We start from the raw sequence: 14703 nt of genomic DNA on the forward strand, positions 1-14703 counted from the left end.
TTTTAAAAAAAATTGTAGTGAATACACTTTGTTCATAAACAATTGCCAAATGTTAATACTATATATATATATATATATATATATATATATATATATATATATATATATATATATATATATATATATATATATATATAAATCGTTGAAACTGCTATACATGAAAGCTGTTTTGATTATGTATCGATTTGGGGATACATTTAGTTTATGTTAATAATAGTTGAAACAAACATATTCCTTTTGATGATAATCAATCATAAATTTTGATATATCTCTGTTATTTTTATGTGTGTGTGTGTGTGTGAGAGAGAGAGAGAGAGAGAGAGAGATAGTACAACTGCTGTAAACTGTCCAGCACGTGAGGCACTCATTCAACATATATGACACATGTTTATTATGGCAGCTACCGAGGGTATCTATTTTGTACATGTTTTGTCAAGAGGAATAGGGAACTGTCACATGTTTATATTATATACCAAATGGGTCTCCAAACTGGATGGTATGAATAATCAAAAATTAGGTTAAGACAAATTCAGTCTTATGTATTTGTTGCAGTGCACAATGCCTACCCTACACGTCACCGACATCATTGCTGTGCATGCCTAACTAGAACTCAGCGTCATCTAATTTTTAAGAAAAGAAATACATGGTATTTTATCACCTAAGCTTATATATATGCAGCGGTTAACACAACCAGGAAACGGCTCTAGATTTAGCTTTTGTATAAAATTGTGCCACGTAACTGCACATATGTCCCCGGAAGTTTGAACTTTTATATTAAATGACTTTGATAGTAAGGATGGTACATTATAAATGTACAGTTATACACCACAGCATTTGATCCTTACGAGATTTGCATTCCCGAACCCTTGTACATCTAATGAACTAGGTCGTATGGAACTGAATTTCAAGATGACATTGTGACATTTGTCTTCTTGTAATTATGTAAATATAGAATGACTCATGGCACGTTTATTAATGTTAAAATGATCAATTAAACAGGAAACGTCTCAACATATATGGTGTGAAAAATTTTCAAAATGTTTTGTGCATGCATGAATATGGAATTCATGCATAAAATAAATTTATTTACATTCTCGCATGTATGAGTCCGGCTAAAACACACACACACACACACACACACACACACACACGTACACACACAGTGTACACACACAGATTTCAGGGCCGTCACGATTTTGTAAAATATGTTGTTTACTCAAGAATAAGGATATTTCTAGACCAGTGGTGAGGCCTGCTATTTAACTCTTTGTTTATAATTTTATTTGAAAAAATGGCAGCAATAATAGACTCAAAAGCACTCATACAGCACATATATAAATGTTAATATATAAAAAAGACAGGTATATAACATTCAAAATCCAGGAAATGAATAATGGCGGAGATGTGAATGATAAACCACAAAAGGTTCCCTCCACTTCAGTTTCTTTGTCTAAAAACGTTTTCCTCTCTTACTCTCATGCTCTCACTCTCTCACACACATGTATACGCACACACACAAGAATGGCCATGAACAAAATATTTGTACAAGTCAGCATCAGGAAACAGTGGAATGATAACAAAATGAGATTGATAATGACAAATGTAAGCAACTAGTTGAAAATAATCAAAAATTAATTGCTTTCACTGTTATTTTGACCCACATTTTATGTGAATTATTTCAGCCTCCCAAATAATACCAACGTCTATTCCTACAAAGAAACCTCCAAATAAATCAGGTAAGTAACAATTAAATTAATCAAAGACATTCTTCAGACCAGGCCATTATAGAACCTACCCCTTTACACATGTTTCCGCAGACCATATTTTAGGGTGATTATGATATTTTAGATGATTTACATTGTTTAATGTCTCGTCTATATGTCATCATTGCTGCAGTTAGGAACGAGATCAACTATTTCTTGAATATTTACTCTCTGAGTCTTTCTTACTTTGGATTTTTAAATATTTCAATAAAAGAGTTTAGTTCCAAAGTACATGTTGTCCTCCTCTCTGTCAAGTTTGGTGAGAACACATTGTCAAACATTCTATCGAACATATTGTTGTCAACCTGAACTGGTTATAATCTCTTGGCAGTAGACACCGTGAAATGTCCATAAACTCATCGTCAGTAGTTACCGTATACTTCCAGCGGCAATAGCAGCCCTTTTCATCAAATATGACTACAATTCTTAATATTACAAACGCGTGTCAACATGTTTTCTTAATTTACAATGTATAGCAGTAAATCATTCCTGATATTTTATTAATGGAATATTACTAAATATTTCAAGTTGTAAGAGTAGTTTCAGGTTGGATGTGTGATACGGAGTCACAGATTGAACATCTATTTCGGTTGCCAAATCAGCCATGGAATATTAAATGGGTATTTAATAAATATTATTATTATTATATAACAGAATAGTAGGAAAACATTTTTATTTTCATCTGAATGTTAATGGAAACCTTTGACCAAACTGTATATAATTTGCTCTTAAGGCATGAAGAATTAACATTGCCTCTGGGGTTTTTTCTTCCATTTTGCAACATGCTAGTTTCATTAGCAATCAGAAAATAAAATATTGTTTTCTTCTTTACAATGACCAAGTCGAAGTTCATAAAACCATTTATGGCTATTTTTTTATTTTTTATTATCACGTGCTCCTGCAGAATTGTATGCCTTCCATAGTAAAAAGATGTAAAAAGAATCAATTTTTGACACAGTCCCTGGAACTACCCATTCAGACCATCCTTGTCTCCATCCGATGTCAATTGAATTGAATTACCTCTTAGTAATTAAAATAAGGAAAATGGTGGCGTTTTCCCACTTAAAAGATGAAAAATATTTTACAACTTTATGTTGAAAGCATAGTATGCTACTTTTTATGTCAGTTCCTAATGAATCAATCAATTTTATATAGAGTACTAACTGCAAATACTCGTGAAAACATGAGCAACATTTGTTCATATATATGGGTAAATAAATGAATTATATATTTGTCTCAGTATGTTCATGTTTTTGTTTTATTGTTTCTGTCTACACATACTGATCTGGAGATATTAAAGTCCTTCTTAACTATATGTAAATTTACATTCACACTAAATAAACCATGTGTACTTAAGAAACGAGCAATAAAAATGATATTCATTAGCTGAATAATTGAATTTATAATATATTATTTAATCATATGCGTATTATCATCGTATGTGCACACTGTACGATAGCAAATATAAAAAATTAAACTATTACTCAAAAGAATTTCATTTTGACATTGTTTGGTAGATGAACATATTTCACAGTTATAACAATCCATGGGATTTTCCGCGGAACGAAAGACTAGATAATACACGAGAGAGAAGAGAAAAACACGCTGTGAGAAAAGAAATAGTGGATTTTTTTACATCCGATGTTATAGTTGGATTTGGAAAATATGGATATTTCGTTACTGTTTTTATGGAGTGATAGAGGCGTTGAACTGTTGTACGATTGAGTATATTGTCAAAATCTTTACAAGCTTTCCAGAATCTCTTCCTGCTAATAGGATATGTCCTATCGGGTCCGATTGTATGCATGTATGTATGTATGTATGTATGTATGTATGTATGTATGTATGTATGTATGCATGTATGTTACTTGTAATCTTCATATATCGACTTTGTTTAAGAAAGATAAAAGAGTCAGATAAATGCTTTTATATTATGCAAATTGCGGCTCTGCACTTTCAGAATCGTTCGAATAATACAAATTGGTTTAACGATGATGGAATTGATTATTTATATGATCTCATTCAAGAATCTCTCTCTCTCTCTCTCTCTCTCTCTCTCTCTCTCTCTCTCCGGTAAGATTCGTTTTCTTTCCTGGTTTGGGGACTCCAGTTGTGGTTGTGAGCAATTGCAATAAGTGTTATATCACTGAAAGTGTGTACAGGACAGAAGTGTTAATGTTGTCTAACAAACCTGTAGTAGCTTACCGGGGACCAAAAGACCTCAAGGACATCCTAGTTAGGGAGACGCTTACTCCAATCAGTAATCAAGACCATTCCAGTCAATCTGGCCCTGTGGCGAAGAAAGGTGCATATGATAGAGACCAGGACAGTTTCTAGCACAGTGACTAGAGAAAAACTAAACATACATCGTCTAAAACAAAATGTGCAAAACAGACAATGTCATTTATCTCATCACATGTAAGATCTGTAGCCTTCAGTATGTCGGAGAAACTCAAAAGCTACACAAAAGTATGAAACTTCATAGATCTGATTGGATGGCAAAGAAGCTGTACAGAGTCCCGGTCGCAGAACACTTTTCCTTCCCATGCCATACTTTCTTAAATATATGTGGATATTTAGAAACCTCAGGACGCATAATCAACCAAAACCAAAACAATCTTGGCAAGAAATAAATAATTCAGAAAAACAATTTCATAGAACTTTGCTTCCGAAATTCTTAACATTATGCCTTTTATGAACGTACTTTTCTCTTTCTGCTACCCCGGTCTCCAGAATGAAAGTTTTTAAAAATCATTTTCCATTTTTTGATGATATAAATCGTACTTTTGCATACTGAATTGACGAAGTATGGGCCTTTCTTCCAAAAAGTTAAGAAGATAATTTTCCATACTTTTGTTATGAATGTGTTAATGTTTCTCTCTTTTAAATATTCGTTTGAACATTTTACTGGGGAGTGGGAAGATTTCTATATATCTGTTAGCATAGTGTCCACTTCATAGTGATTAAAAAGCGTTGCTTCGGTGACTTTACCTGTATAGACAGTCTTTTTGGCCTCTCCTGCAAGTCTAATTATATTGGAATTTATTTTTGCAGCATCTATTTCAGAAGTATAATAGTGAACCTTCAGTACTTTTACATATGTATACTTCCACACGGATCCTTCCTGCGGGAAACGTTTTACAGTGCGTAGTACTTTGGATCATATATCCAATTGTCCGTCTCAACATAAAGAAATGTATAATGTCATGGAAGATAAATATAATTTTTCTATCAGATCACAGCAGGTCATCACCACAGTCGACCTTACCCTTTAAGCCAAAATAAAAAAAACGTCCTTGAGAATGTCTTCCCTACACCACAAAGGCATTCTCTTGCATCAGCATTCATACAACAGTGTCACAAGTCACTCAATGCAGCCCAGTGCAGACAGTGCGTGGATTCATATCTCTCTCATGCGTTTGCTTCTCAAAGGGAGCACTTACTTAGTGATCGTTTTAGGAAGTGACCGTGTCCCAGTTAGCAACTTATGCAAGCATCATGGGCCTCCCCTTTAGGCACTCTTCTCCAGCTATCTCTCAGATTGAACAGTAGGTGTTGGCATCACCTCATTTGCATAGATTTGTTGATGTTTGGTCGGAAGCTCTATTATGTTTTCCATATCTCACGATGACAAAAGAAGATTCTGCCTTCTTGTTGATTATTGAAGAAGACTTTTGCTTGTTGTCTAAGGTTGTTGTTGTTGTGGGGTTTAACGCCATTTTTCAGCGCACGATATGCTATGCATGGCGGCCAGAGTTAATGGTGGAGGAAGAACCCGGGAAAACCCCGGGAAGAACCACCGACCAAGTTGTATAAGGCGTTTTAACCTATCATCCTCAGTCAACAACCTGGTATAAATTTCTAGCATCAGTTTACTTGCTGGTCAAAAAGAACAACTGGTCTTCAAAGTGCAACTACAGTCTGGTAGCATTGTTGACGCTTTGGGTCGCTTACACAGATATATGACTCAAGTGGGAACATACTGTTATTTTTTAACAGTGATGACTTCTTCAAACTTTTTGTATGAGCTTCTATAAGACTCCACTTGCGTGTGTCACTTGGGCACCACAGCAGTAGGCAGAGACACTGCAACTTTGGGAATGTCAAACCCCTACTCCGTATGCCTGGACAGGAAGAACTGTAATGATATACTACACGGTGGTATTTATGTTGGACTTGATGGCAACCTTTCATCAAGCAGAAAACATTTTATCATCTCCCACCTTGAATACCTCATGATATATACGGAAGTCTGATTCTCAGATGGCATGCATCTTAAACATGGCTGCTCAGTACACCCTGATCAATCCTATAACAGCAGCGAAACACCTTCAGTTGGCAAAAAGAGATACAGTCCTCGACACTTTCACCTTTTTGAAAGACCACCACCAGCTGTGATGACAACCATTCCCTTCTAACCTCCTCTTCAGTAGTCAGATCAAAGAAATACAAGAAATACATAAACAGGCACACACATAGAATTTCCCTCTCACACAGCCGCGGGGACCAAGTAGGGCTTTTACGGGATGTAAATAAAAGGATAGTAAATATGCCCATATGACATACCAGACAGAGAGGCAGTCCTTCGAATCCTATGCTCCGTAAATTGCCACAGTTCTTAGGATTTGAAAGTGGTTAAGAGGCAGAGAGAAGCAATTGTTCTTGCCATAGAGGCTTTCAATGTCACAACAAATGACACCATTTTCATACATCCTTTGTCAGATATCCTCATGGCGGGGAGTCTCCTATAATTCTCTGTTGAATGAGAAAGTATTTGCTGCAATGATCAATGGACCCAGCAAGTGCTTTCAGAGGGCCTCATTACCACATATAGTGCACCTTCTCAATTGTCTAGACGCCTTCAGCTACATAATTCCACTAAGACCTATTCACGTCAGATGCTCTGCAGTAAAAGAATGGACAACCTCTCTCCAGAAAGAGCAGCAGAGATAATTCACATTGTTAAATCAATCTTTTCAATATTAATGACCACTCCTAGTTCCAAAAGTTAATGGTAGTTTTCCACGTCATAGAATTTATCATCTTACTGGTGTTTTCTTTAAAGACAAAAGTTACCAGTTGAAGGAACTCCCTTTCAGACTCGGTGTCAATTTCTGGGTTATATTACGTATAATGGCCATCCTGAAAGAAGCTTCATTGGTGGCAGACGCTACATGGAAAGGGTGTTCTCATTCTGTCCACGAAGTTCACTGTGGTACATAGTGTAAAAATTTAAGGGCAAACCATGTCCCCAGACCTTTCTTTTATTGTCAGGACTGACAAATGCATGTGCAAGTTCTTCATATTCTAGGCTGATTAAATGTATTAATTGCTGTCCATTAATACATTCATTCTGTTGTTATTCACTTCATATGTGCATGCTAACATGTATCACTGGTAGACCTATTTGTGACAAGGTGGAATGTAAAATGCCACACGTTGGTCTCATCAGTCCCGGATCCGAAGGCATGGGCAGTCAATTATTTTTCTATAGATTAGAATGGTGTGGACGCATATGCTTACCCCCATCACATGTAATTCTGAAGATGATACAGAAAAAGGGAAAGAGAGTGTCGTCTCCTCCTGATGTCTACACTCAGGTGGGAAAAATCACAGAAAGATGACTTAATATTTTTAGCGGGAGAAATCCTTTTCTCATTCTCCGAAGCAACCACAATGGCAGGCATTTTGACCCAGTACAGAGATGTTGAACCTGCAAGTCTGAAGAAAATTAAACAAGCCCTCAAGATCAAACAGTTACTCAACAAGTCGTGGAGAGAATCATGAGAACACCTTCCTCTTTGAAAACATACTAAAGAAAGTGGTGAGTTTTCTCCCAATTTTGTGAGCGTGAACATATTTTTCTGCTGAAATTATTCATAGCTCAAATAGCTAGCATCCTCCATCATTTCTGTAATAAGAAACAGTTGCAGGTATGATAAAAGGATATAATTTCATGATCTCTGACACTCTGAATCACATGAAAGAGAGGATATTTGGCCTCTTATCCATTCATCTGTCAGTGTTTGATTTAACACTTCCAAAGGTTGTGGTGCGACGCCCTAACTGGAATATATCATGAGTTGTTAATTGGCTGAATAAGTCTCAATTGGAACCACTCCATAAAGCTTCATTTTTCTTTCTCTCCCGTATAATACCTGCTTCCTACTCGCTCAAGCAATGGTAGGCAGGAAAAATGAAATACATGCCATGTTGTTTGACTGGAAATATGTAAAGTTTCCCTGCTTTCATTGTCAAGAACAGGCTCCCACTCATCGGTAATCATTCTCATTTAGTGAAACCTCTTTCTATTATGAACCTTTCATCTCAATGTTGAGAGCGAGAGCTCTGAAGTGGTACCTGAGACGAGTTCAGTTAGTACATTGAGGGAGACATCATCTAATATTACCTCTCTAGGGAAAAGATGTTTCTTCATAATAATTACCTGCTCATAACTTGGATGCACCCTTGTAGTGTCCTTGCTGTTACATTCTTCTAAGAGCACATGCATTCCACTCTAGCACTAACTGTTGTATTGGCACCACTCCTGTATCAAGAGAAGATCACTCTATTCATTTGCCAGCGCCTATATGGTCAGTACACTTTGTTGCCTAAAAACTGTTTTACTAAAAATAACTGCTTTACTAACAAAAATTGAAAATTTGTACTTTTAGATGATAATTTGCTTACCATGGAAGAATTCATAAATTTAACATTGTTGGAGTAATATGTGCATGCCATAATTTTTTAATTGCCATGTTTGTGAGTTAAACAGACATATTTTACAATAATTTCAGAAGACACGGGAATGACTTTGGGAGCAGGACACATAGTGGGTATAAGTGTTGGAATTCTTGGAGCAATTGTCATTCTAGGGGTGTGTATCTATGTTACTGTGCATGGCAAACGTAAAGCCTTTCTGGTCTTCCTCCAAGGACGTCATATGCAAGCGACTGTTCCGGGCAAAGAGGACGACTATTACATGACAGTAGAATAGGAGTAGAATATGACCAGTGAAAGAAATATCCAAAAAGAGATGAGATAGATGGAATCTTACTAAGAAGGCTTCACCAGCAGCTGCATCTATCACGTCATCAAAAGCAGTTTAGTTAAATATTACTTAAACGCTTCAAGCTGTATTCAACTCCACTTTTAATTGTTTACATGCTTCACACTATTTGTATGCATCAAGATATAAATTATGTTTGCAGGCTGAGTTTAGCCTTCAGACGCATATATTTCATTTCATGGTACCTTGTAAGACGTTTGTTTGAAACAAGAGGCTCCGTACAAGATTTCCCAGTTCATCTATGTTGTAGTTTTCCACATTGCTATGTTCTTGAATCCATTCTCTTTATTCTGTACACACAGCTGCTCTTAATTGTCATATATTGTCATCCATTGTCTCGCCAACTGTATGCTATTGACACCAAAATATACAAATCGAGACACTCAGCTGAAGTTGAAGCTACCATTCAAGGCAAGGTGTATTTCCAATGCAGCTTCATAGATGACATGTAACAAATGTCAGAGAATGATGATAAAACTGAAACCAATTTGATCACTCCACAAAGACTTTCTCAGTCCCATCCATTACCTGAAACATTAACTATATCAAATACCAACAATTAAATTCACACAATCAGTACAAAACTTAGGTATCAGTCACAACAGTACTATCTCAATATACCAACATGTCATGAACATATGCAAGCATACTAGGGCCCCGTTAACAGTAAAACAACTTGCCTATTAACCTTAGACATAATGACACGCTTATCTGACTTGAGAGTGCTATACAAATGCACATATTTTGTTGTTGTTGTTGTTGTTGTTGTGGGGTTTAACGCCATTTTTCAGCACGATAGGCTATACATGGCGGCCAGTATTAATGGTGGAGGAAGAACCCGGAAAACCCCGGAAAGAACCACCGACCCACGAGAAACTACTGGCAAGCTTTCTCACCACATATTTTGACATCAGGAACTGACATATGACTTTAGAATGTTTCCTTACCTTAATTATTTTCAGCCTGTTTTGGGTTTTTATTTTACGGTGCTTGTTTTTAAAAATCTTGTCTCTAGATATGTTATTATGGGGTAACTAATACTGTAATGAACTGGATTCTTCTAATGATCAAACCCTGATGTATGTCCACATTGTTATTGTTATTATTATTATTATTATTATTATTATTTACCATTACAACAAATCTCTTAATCCCATTGAACATTTACAGGATCATCATTCCTTCTCTACCTTTAGTTGGCACCATATATCCATTATTGTGCCATGTTACTACCTTCATACATCATTTCTTTGATATCTACAATTAAAAGCATTAACATTGTTTGTTCTCTTGTTTCCCCCGGACCCAAACATCAGTTTAACATGTCATTTGTTCTCACCTATGTTTACAAATCCATGACCAATAGCAGAAACATTGAATAACACGACACACTTTTCATCTCTGTTGAAGGCACACATTGTCCTCTTATCTGGCTAGAATCTTATATTTGGCGAGAATTATAGCTTAACAAATAAAACTTGAAAAATAACAAATCACATTGTTACTTTAACTTAATAATCTTTATTATTAAACCACACTTTATAAGCATCTGGAAAATGAACCAAAATTACTTCATTCATAATTTCTATATTTCTTGGCGAATCTGAATTGTGTGGAATGCATACTTTTTCCCCAACAAATGACTTCCAAGGGACGTAAATCTTATGTGGCCTTTGAGAGAGGTGATTGGAGTATATTTATGTAGGCCTTTGATACACTATCAGTATATTCTGAAATATTTGAATATTCAAATAAATACCCACACGGAATTTTTGTATCGATTACTTGACTATTGTCTAAAATATTCTTAATATATCTGAAACTTTCTGAGATTTGTGCTTCAGCATTTAAGGGGTACAGTTTATTGTCGTTTTGCTTAAATTCTCTGTTTGAGCTTTTTACATATACAAAACATGAATATTTATTATATTCCATTTAATTTAGGAAAATGAAGCAGTACTGAAACAATGAAAAATTGGTGAGGGCAGAAAAGATATTAATGTAGACAAAACGGTGTTTAAAATCGAATTATCGAATATTTAATTTCGAAATATCTATAATGAATAGGTGGATGAGACATTATTAAAAAGTCTTTCTTTTTTGCCCACATTTTGTACCCACTTTTTTGATTTTCTTGTGATAAGAGTAATCATCCACAAACATCTCATAGGCTTTTTTTTCAATGATATTATATAGAACTGAAACTGTAAGAAGGAGGCTAGTGAAACCCAAGAAGATGACCAAATTTTGGCAAGTTGTTGACCCTTCCTATTGTGTCAAAGAAAATTAAAGATTTATTACTTTAGAAAGAGAAACAATTCAAAAGCCATGGGTATTTAGTACAATGTCTTGTTAGATGAGGAGTTTACAGTAATGCTATATGAGAGAGCAAGATCCGGAATGGAAAATGTCATGGTGCACCTCGTTTCATTTTAACAAGATATTGGTTTTCATGAGTTACTTGAACACATAAGGAAATCAATATTTGAATAATGCAAGCGTTCAAGGAAAATATGACAGCAGAGTACATAATTTAGATATATTTTCGTTTTCCCTCTAAAATGATCAGTGTCCCTTATATTTGGTGGAACAGTGTCCATTGCGCTTCGGATCCTTTGTGCAACACTAAAATTATTTTGTAATGCACAATATGTAAAATGATTTCCGAGAAAACCGTAACTATTCACTGACATAACTGTCACCCTTCTGACACCTCCCTGCTGAGGAATTCTTCAACTTTATTTTCAACATTGCTGTTTCAGCTTTATCCACTGGCATAAAGTCTAACCAGCTTTATTTAAACGTATGCTGCATCATAGAGGTAAATAATAGACCAATACCGTTCAATGATACATAAATACATAACACACACACACACACACACACACACACACACATGCTTATTTATTTTAAGCTTTGTGTTATCACATTTCGACGAGAGAAAAAAATCTCCAAACTTTACTTTGCATGCCTGGCTTCGTGTATAAACTTAGGTTTTTAAGTAGTATGTGTCTTAGATAGGTCAAGGTTATTTAGCTTTTCATATCTACATCATGAATCCAAACTCTAAGAATATTCAGAAAAATAGTGCTATGTTTCCTAGTAAGATTTAGGATCAAAATGAATGAAAATTAGATGCTCTCCATCCAAGCACGTGTGTTTGATGTTGTGCATGATGATATTATGTTCACGATACAGACTTAAAATTTTGGGACAAGACTATGGATGGCCTGTGGATGTCATCAACATTTTTGGGATGCTGATCTTTAGTCTGGAGTGGGAAGAAGTGGGAAGAGGGAGAATATAGTTGGGAACACTTTTTTCATAACTGTATATGGTATGTTGTAACGTCTTGAATGGATGTGGACACTTTCACTATTGATAGTAACATTGGACTTAAAAAAATACATTAGGTATCGTCGATAGATATTCAAAATAAATTTACAAGTGTAGCCCCATTCCCGGTGATGGTAGCAGCGGTGATGGTGCCAGGATGGGTAAGTGGGTGTGTTGCATTAGGTCTCGACACGTTTGCATAAATGTGGAGATATATAGAATAGTGTAAAATGTGAAGTAATTTGAGACGGGGTTAATAATGTTTCCATTTTAATCACTTAGTTAAGGATGAACATGTAGGGTAATGTCCTTCAACTTGTTTGTGTGGAGAGGTTTCCCCAGGATCAAATCTTAAATTCTATATCCTTACACCTCTATAGACATTTATCCAGCATGAAAAAATAAATAAAATTGAAAGATAAAGCAATAATTTTTTATATATAAAATGCACTGGCACATTTTAATCCTTTCAAGACGGGTTCCTATGATACGACATGGGATACGTATATTACAGCGAGGAAAATAAACTTATTTAGAAAATGTTTCGGGAATATAAAGATTCACCACTCGCTCAATAGCACACACATACATCTGCAAGGAGTTCGAATGTATGTTGTTAAGTCTAGGAGCGTAATCTAAGTAACAAGATAAAATAAGCCAACATGCATCCAAGTTTGTAAAATAGCACTTGATTTACCTAAAAAATAAAATCTTACTGATAGGCATAGTGAACTCACAAATAGCAATAACCTTAACTTCTATAGGTTTTATTTCACCATGCCCAACAACATTTCATAAAAAAGTAAAAGAAGCACGGTAGAAGTCACTTTGACTCAGATCTATTGCCAGATTTGTTTCGATTAGCATTTAGAAAACAAATCCGGACGGTTTTCATGTGGTCCGATCAGGTGTTGTTGTAGAGGGTGACGTCGTCGATGAAAGCGTCACAATTTCTTATACCGAATGTGATCACATTCTTCAAACGTTGGAAATAACTTCGGCAACCCTTCCTTCCTAATGGTATAACTTTGTATTGGTAAATTTCATCTGGAGTCACGAATGATGAAATTTCCTTTGCTCTCTAAGCAGAATTTGCCAGAATTTCTTCCAGATGTTAAACGTAGTGAAGCATTTTCGCATTTCAATCCTGACAATGCAAATATCGACTCTAGGAATTGGAAACGAATATCTTATCGACACGTCTTACTTTTCTATAACCAATACACGAACGAAAAGTCTTATTTGGGCTTGGTACTAGAATAGAAGGTGAGAACCAATCATTTTTACTTGGTTCCATGAAGTCATTCTTCATGAAATGCTGAACTTATTTTTCAGATAGTCTAATTTGAGAGGATTAATCATATGAGGAGTTTACTTTACAGGCGTTTAATTCACTGCTTCAACGTCGTGGAAGATCTTCTTTGTTTGAGTTGGAATATCTTGAAATAAGTGTCCATATTCTTTTAGTAGCTGTTTCAGCTCGTTCATTTCATGTTGCAGCAGTTGCGAACGTTTCTGGTCGAGATTGTCCTAAACTTCACAATTAGGAATATAATTTCTTCAAAGTCAGCACTATCCAATTTCTCATCTTCCTTCGAATGTCGTGTGTGTGGGGGGTACAGGTACTACTAAATTAATTAGATAATTTATATGGTAAAGTTGTTAATGCTTTCTACTCCCAGAAGCATTTATGATGTAATTCAAGTCACTCAGATTCTTTTCAGTGGCATAAGGCCCACAGTTCTTAGCCTCAATAGAAATGTGGGTGCATGGGTAACAGAGCTGAAACTCTATCACCTAGCTGGAAGCTATTATCTTTTGTATGTTTGTCATTCTTCAATTTCATTCTTAACTGGGCAGACTAAAGATTAGGTTTTTTTTTTGCCACATAGCAGGTCTCTGACAATCTGTATTTAGCTTCGCAGACACAGTCAAGAAGCTTTATGTCAGACTATTCAGTCAAAAAAGTCGCTTTTACAATACTTTCAATATGTCCAAAAATAAGTTCAAAAGGTCTAAAACCTGGAGACTCAATCACCGATTCCCTTACAGCAATCAACAAAAATTGCACACCCAATCTTTCTCTGTCTTAAAGCAATGTGACCTAACCATACTCTTTAAAGTCTGAAGAAACTTCCCAAAGAACCTTGATTATAAGGATGATGTAAACTGTTTGATACCTAATTCAAGGAAGACCTGCTGGAAAATACAAGACACAAAATAGATACTTGATCATATTAAACAACCTAGGGAAGGGCAAATAGTGTTAAAACCCCACCACAACCCCCCCAAAAAGAACCAATAAAAGCAACTTCCTCCAAATAAACTTTTACTAAAGCTTCACTATGATCTTAGTGTTCATGTTCCGTAAAAGAACAACTTCTGGTAATCTTGTAGACGCACACATAATTGTCTAAACGTAAGTAGTATAGTGGGACGATATAGCGGCAATGGGCAAATACATCAGAGGAATCCGTGAGACGATATAGCGTCAAGATTTATAGCGTCAATGGTAATTATCATTATAGATTCCCC

General features: G+C 35.6%; 1 protein-coding gene across 1 annotated transcript in view; it reads left to right on the plus strand.

Moving 5' to 3' along the window:
* Positions 1-10309, plus strand: part of LOC149791880 (C-type mannose receptor 2-like) — a 40820-nt gene extending 30511 nt beyond the window's left edge. The window contains exons 9-10 of the mRNA XM_089969284.1: positions 1683-1736; positions 8561-10309. Coding sequence (XP_089825410.1) covers positions 1683-1736; positions 8561-8760 — 254 coding nt within the window. The 3' untranslated portion in view covers positions 8761-10309. The remainder of the gene's footprint in view (positions 1-1682; positions 1737-8560) is intronic.
* Positions 10310-14703: the final 4394 nt, after the last annotated feature.

Source organism: Sinohyriopsis cumingii, chromosome 9, assembly GCF_028554795.1.
Source record: "Sinohyriopsis cumingii isolate HCF-2022 chromosome 9, ASM2855479v2, whole genome shotgun sequence".
NCBI lineage: Eukaryota > Metazoa > Mollusca > Bivalvia > Unionida > Unionidae > Sinohyriopsis > Sinohyriopsis cumingii.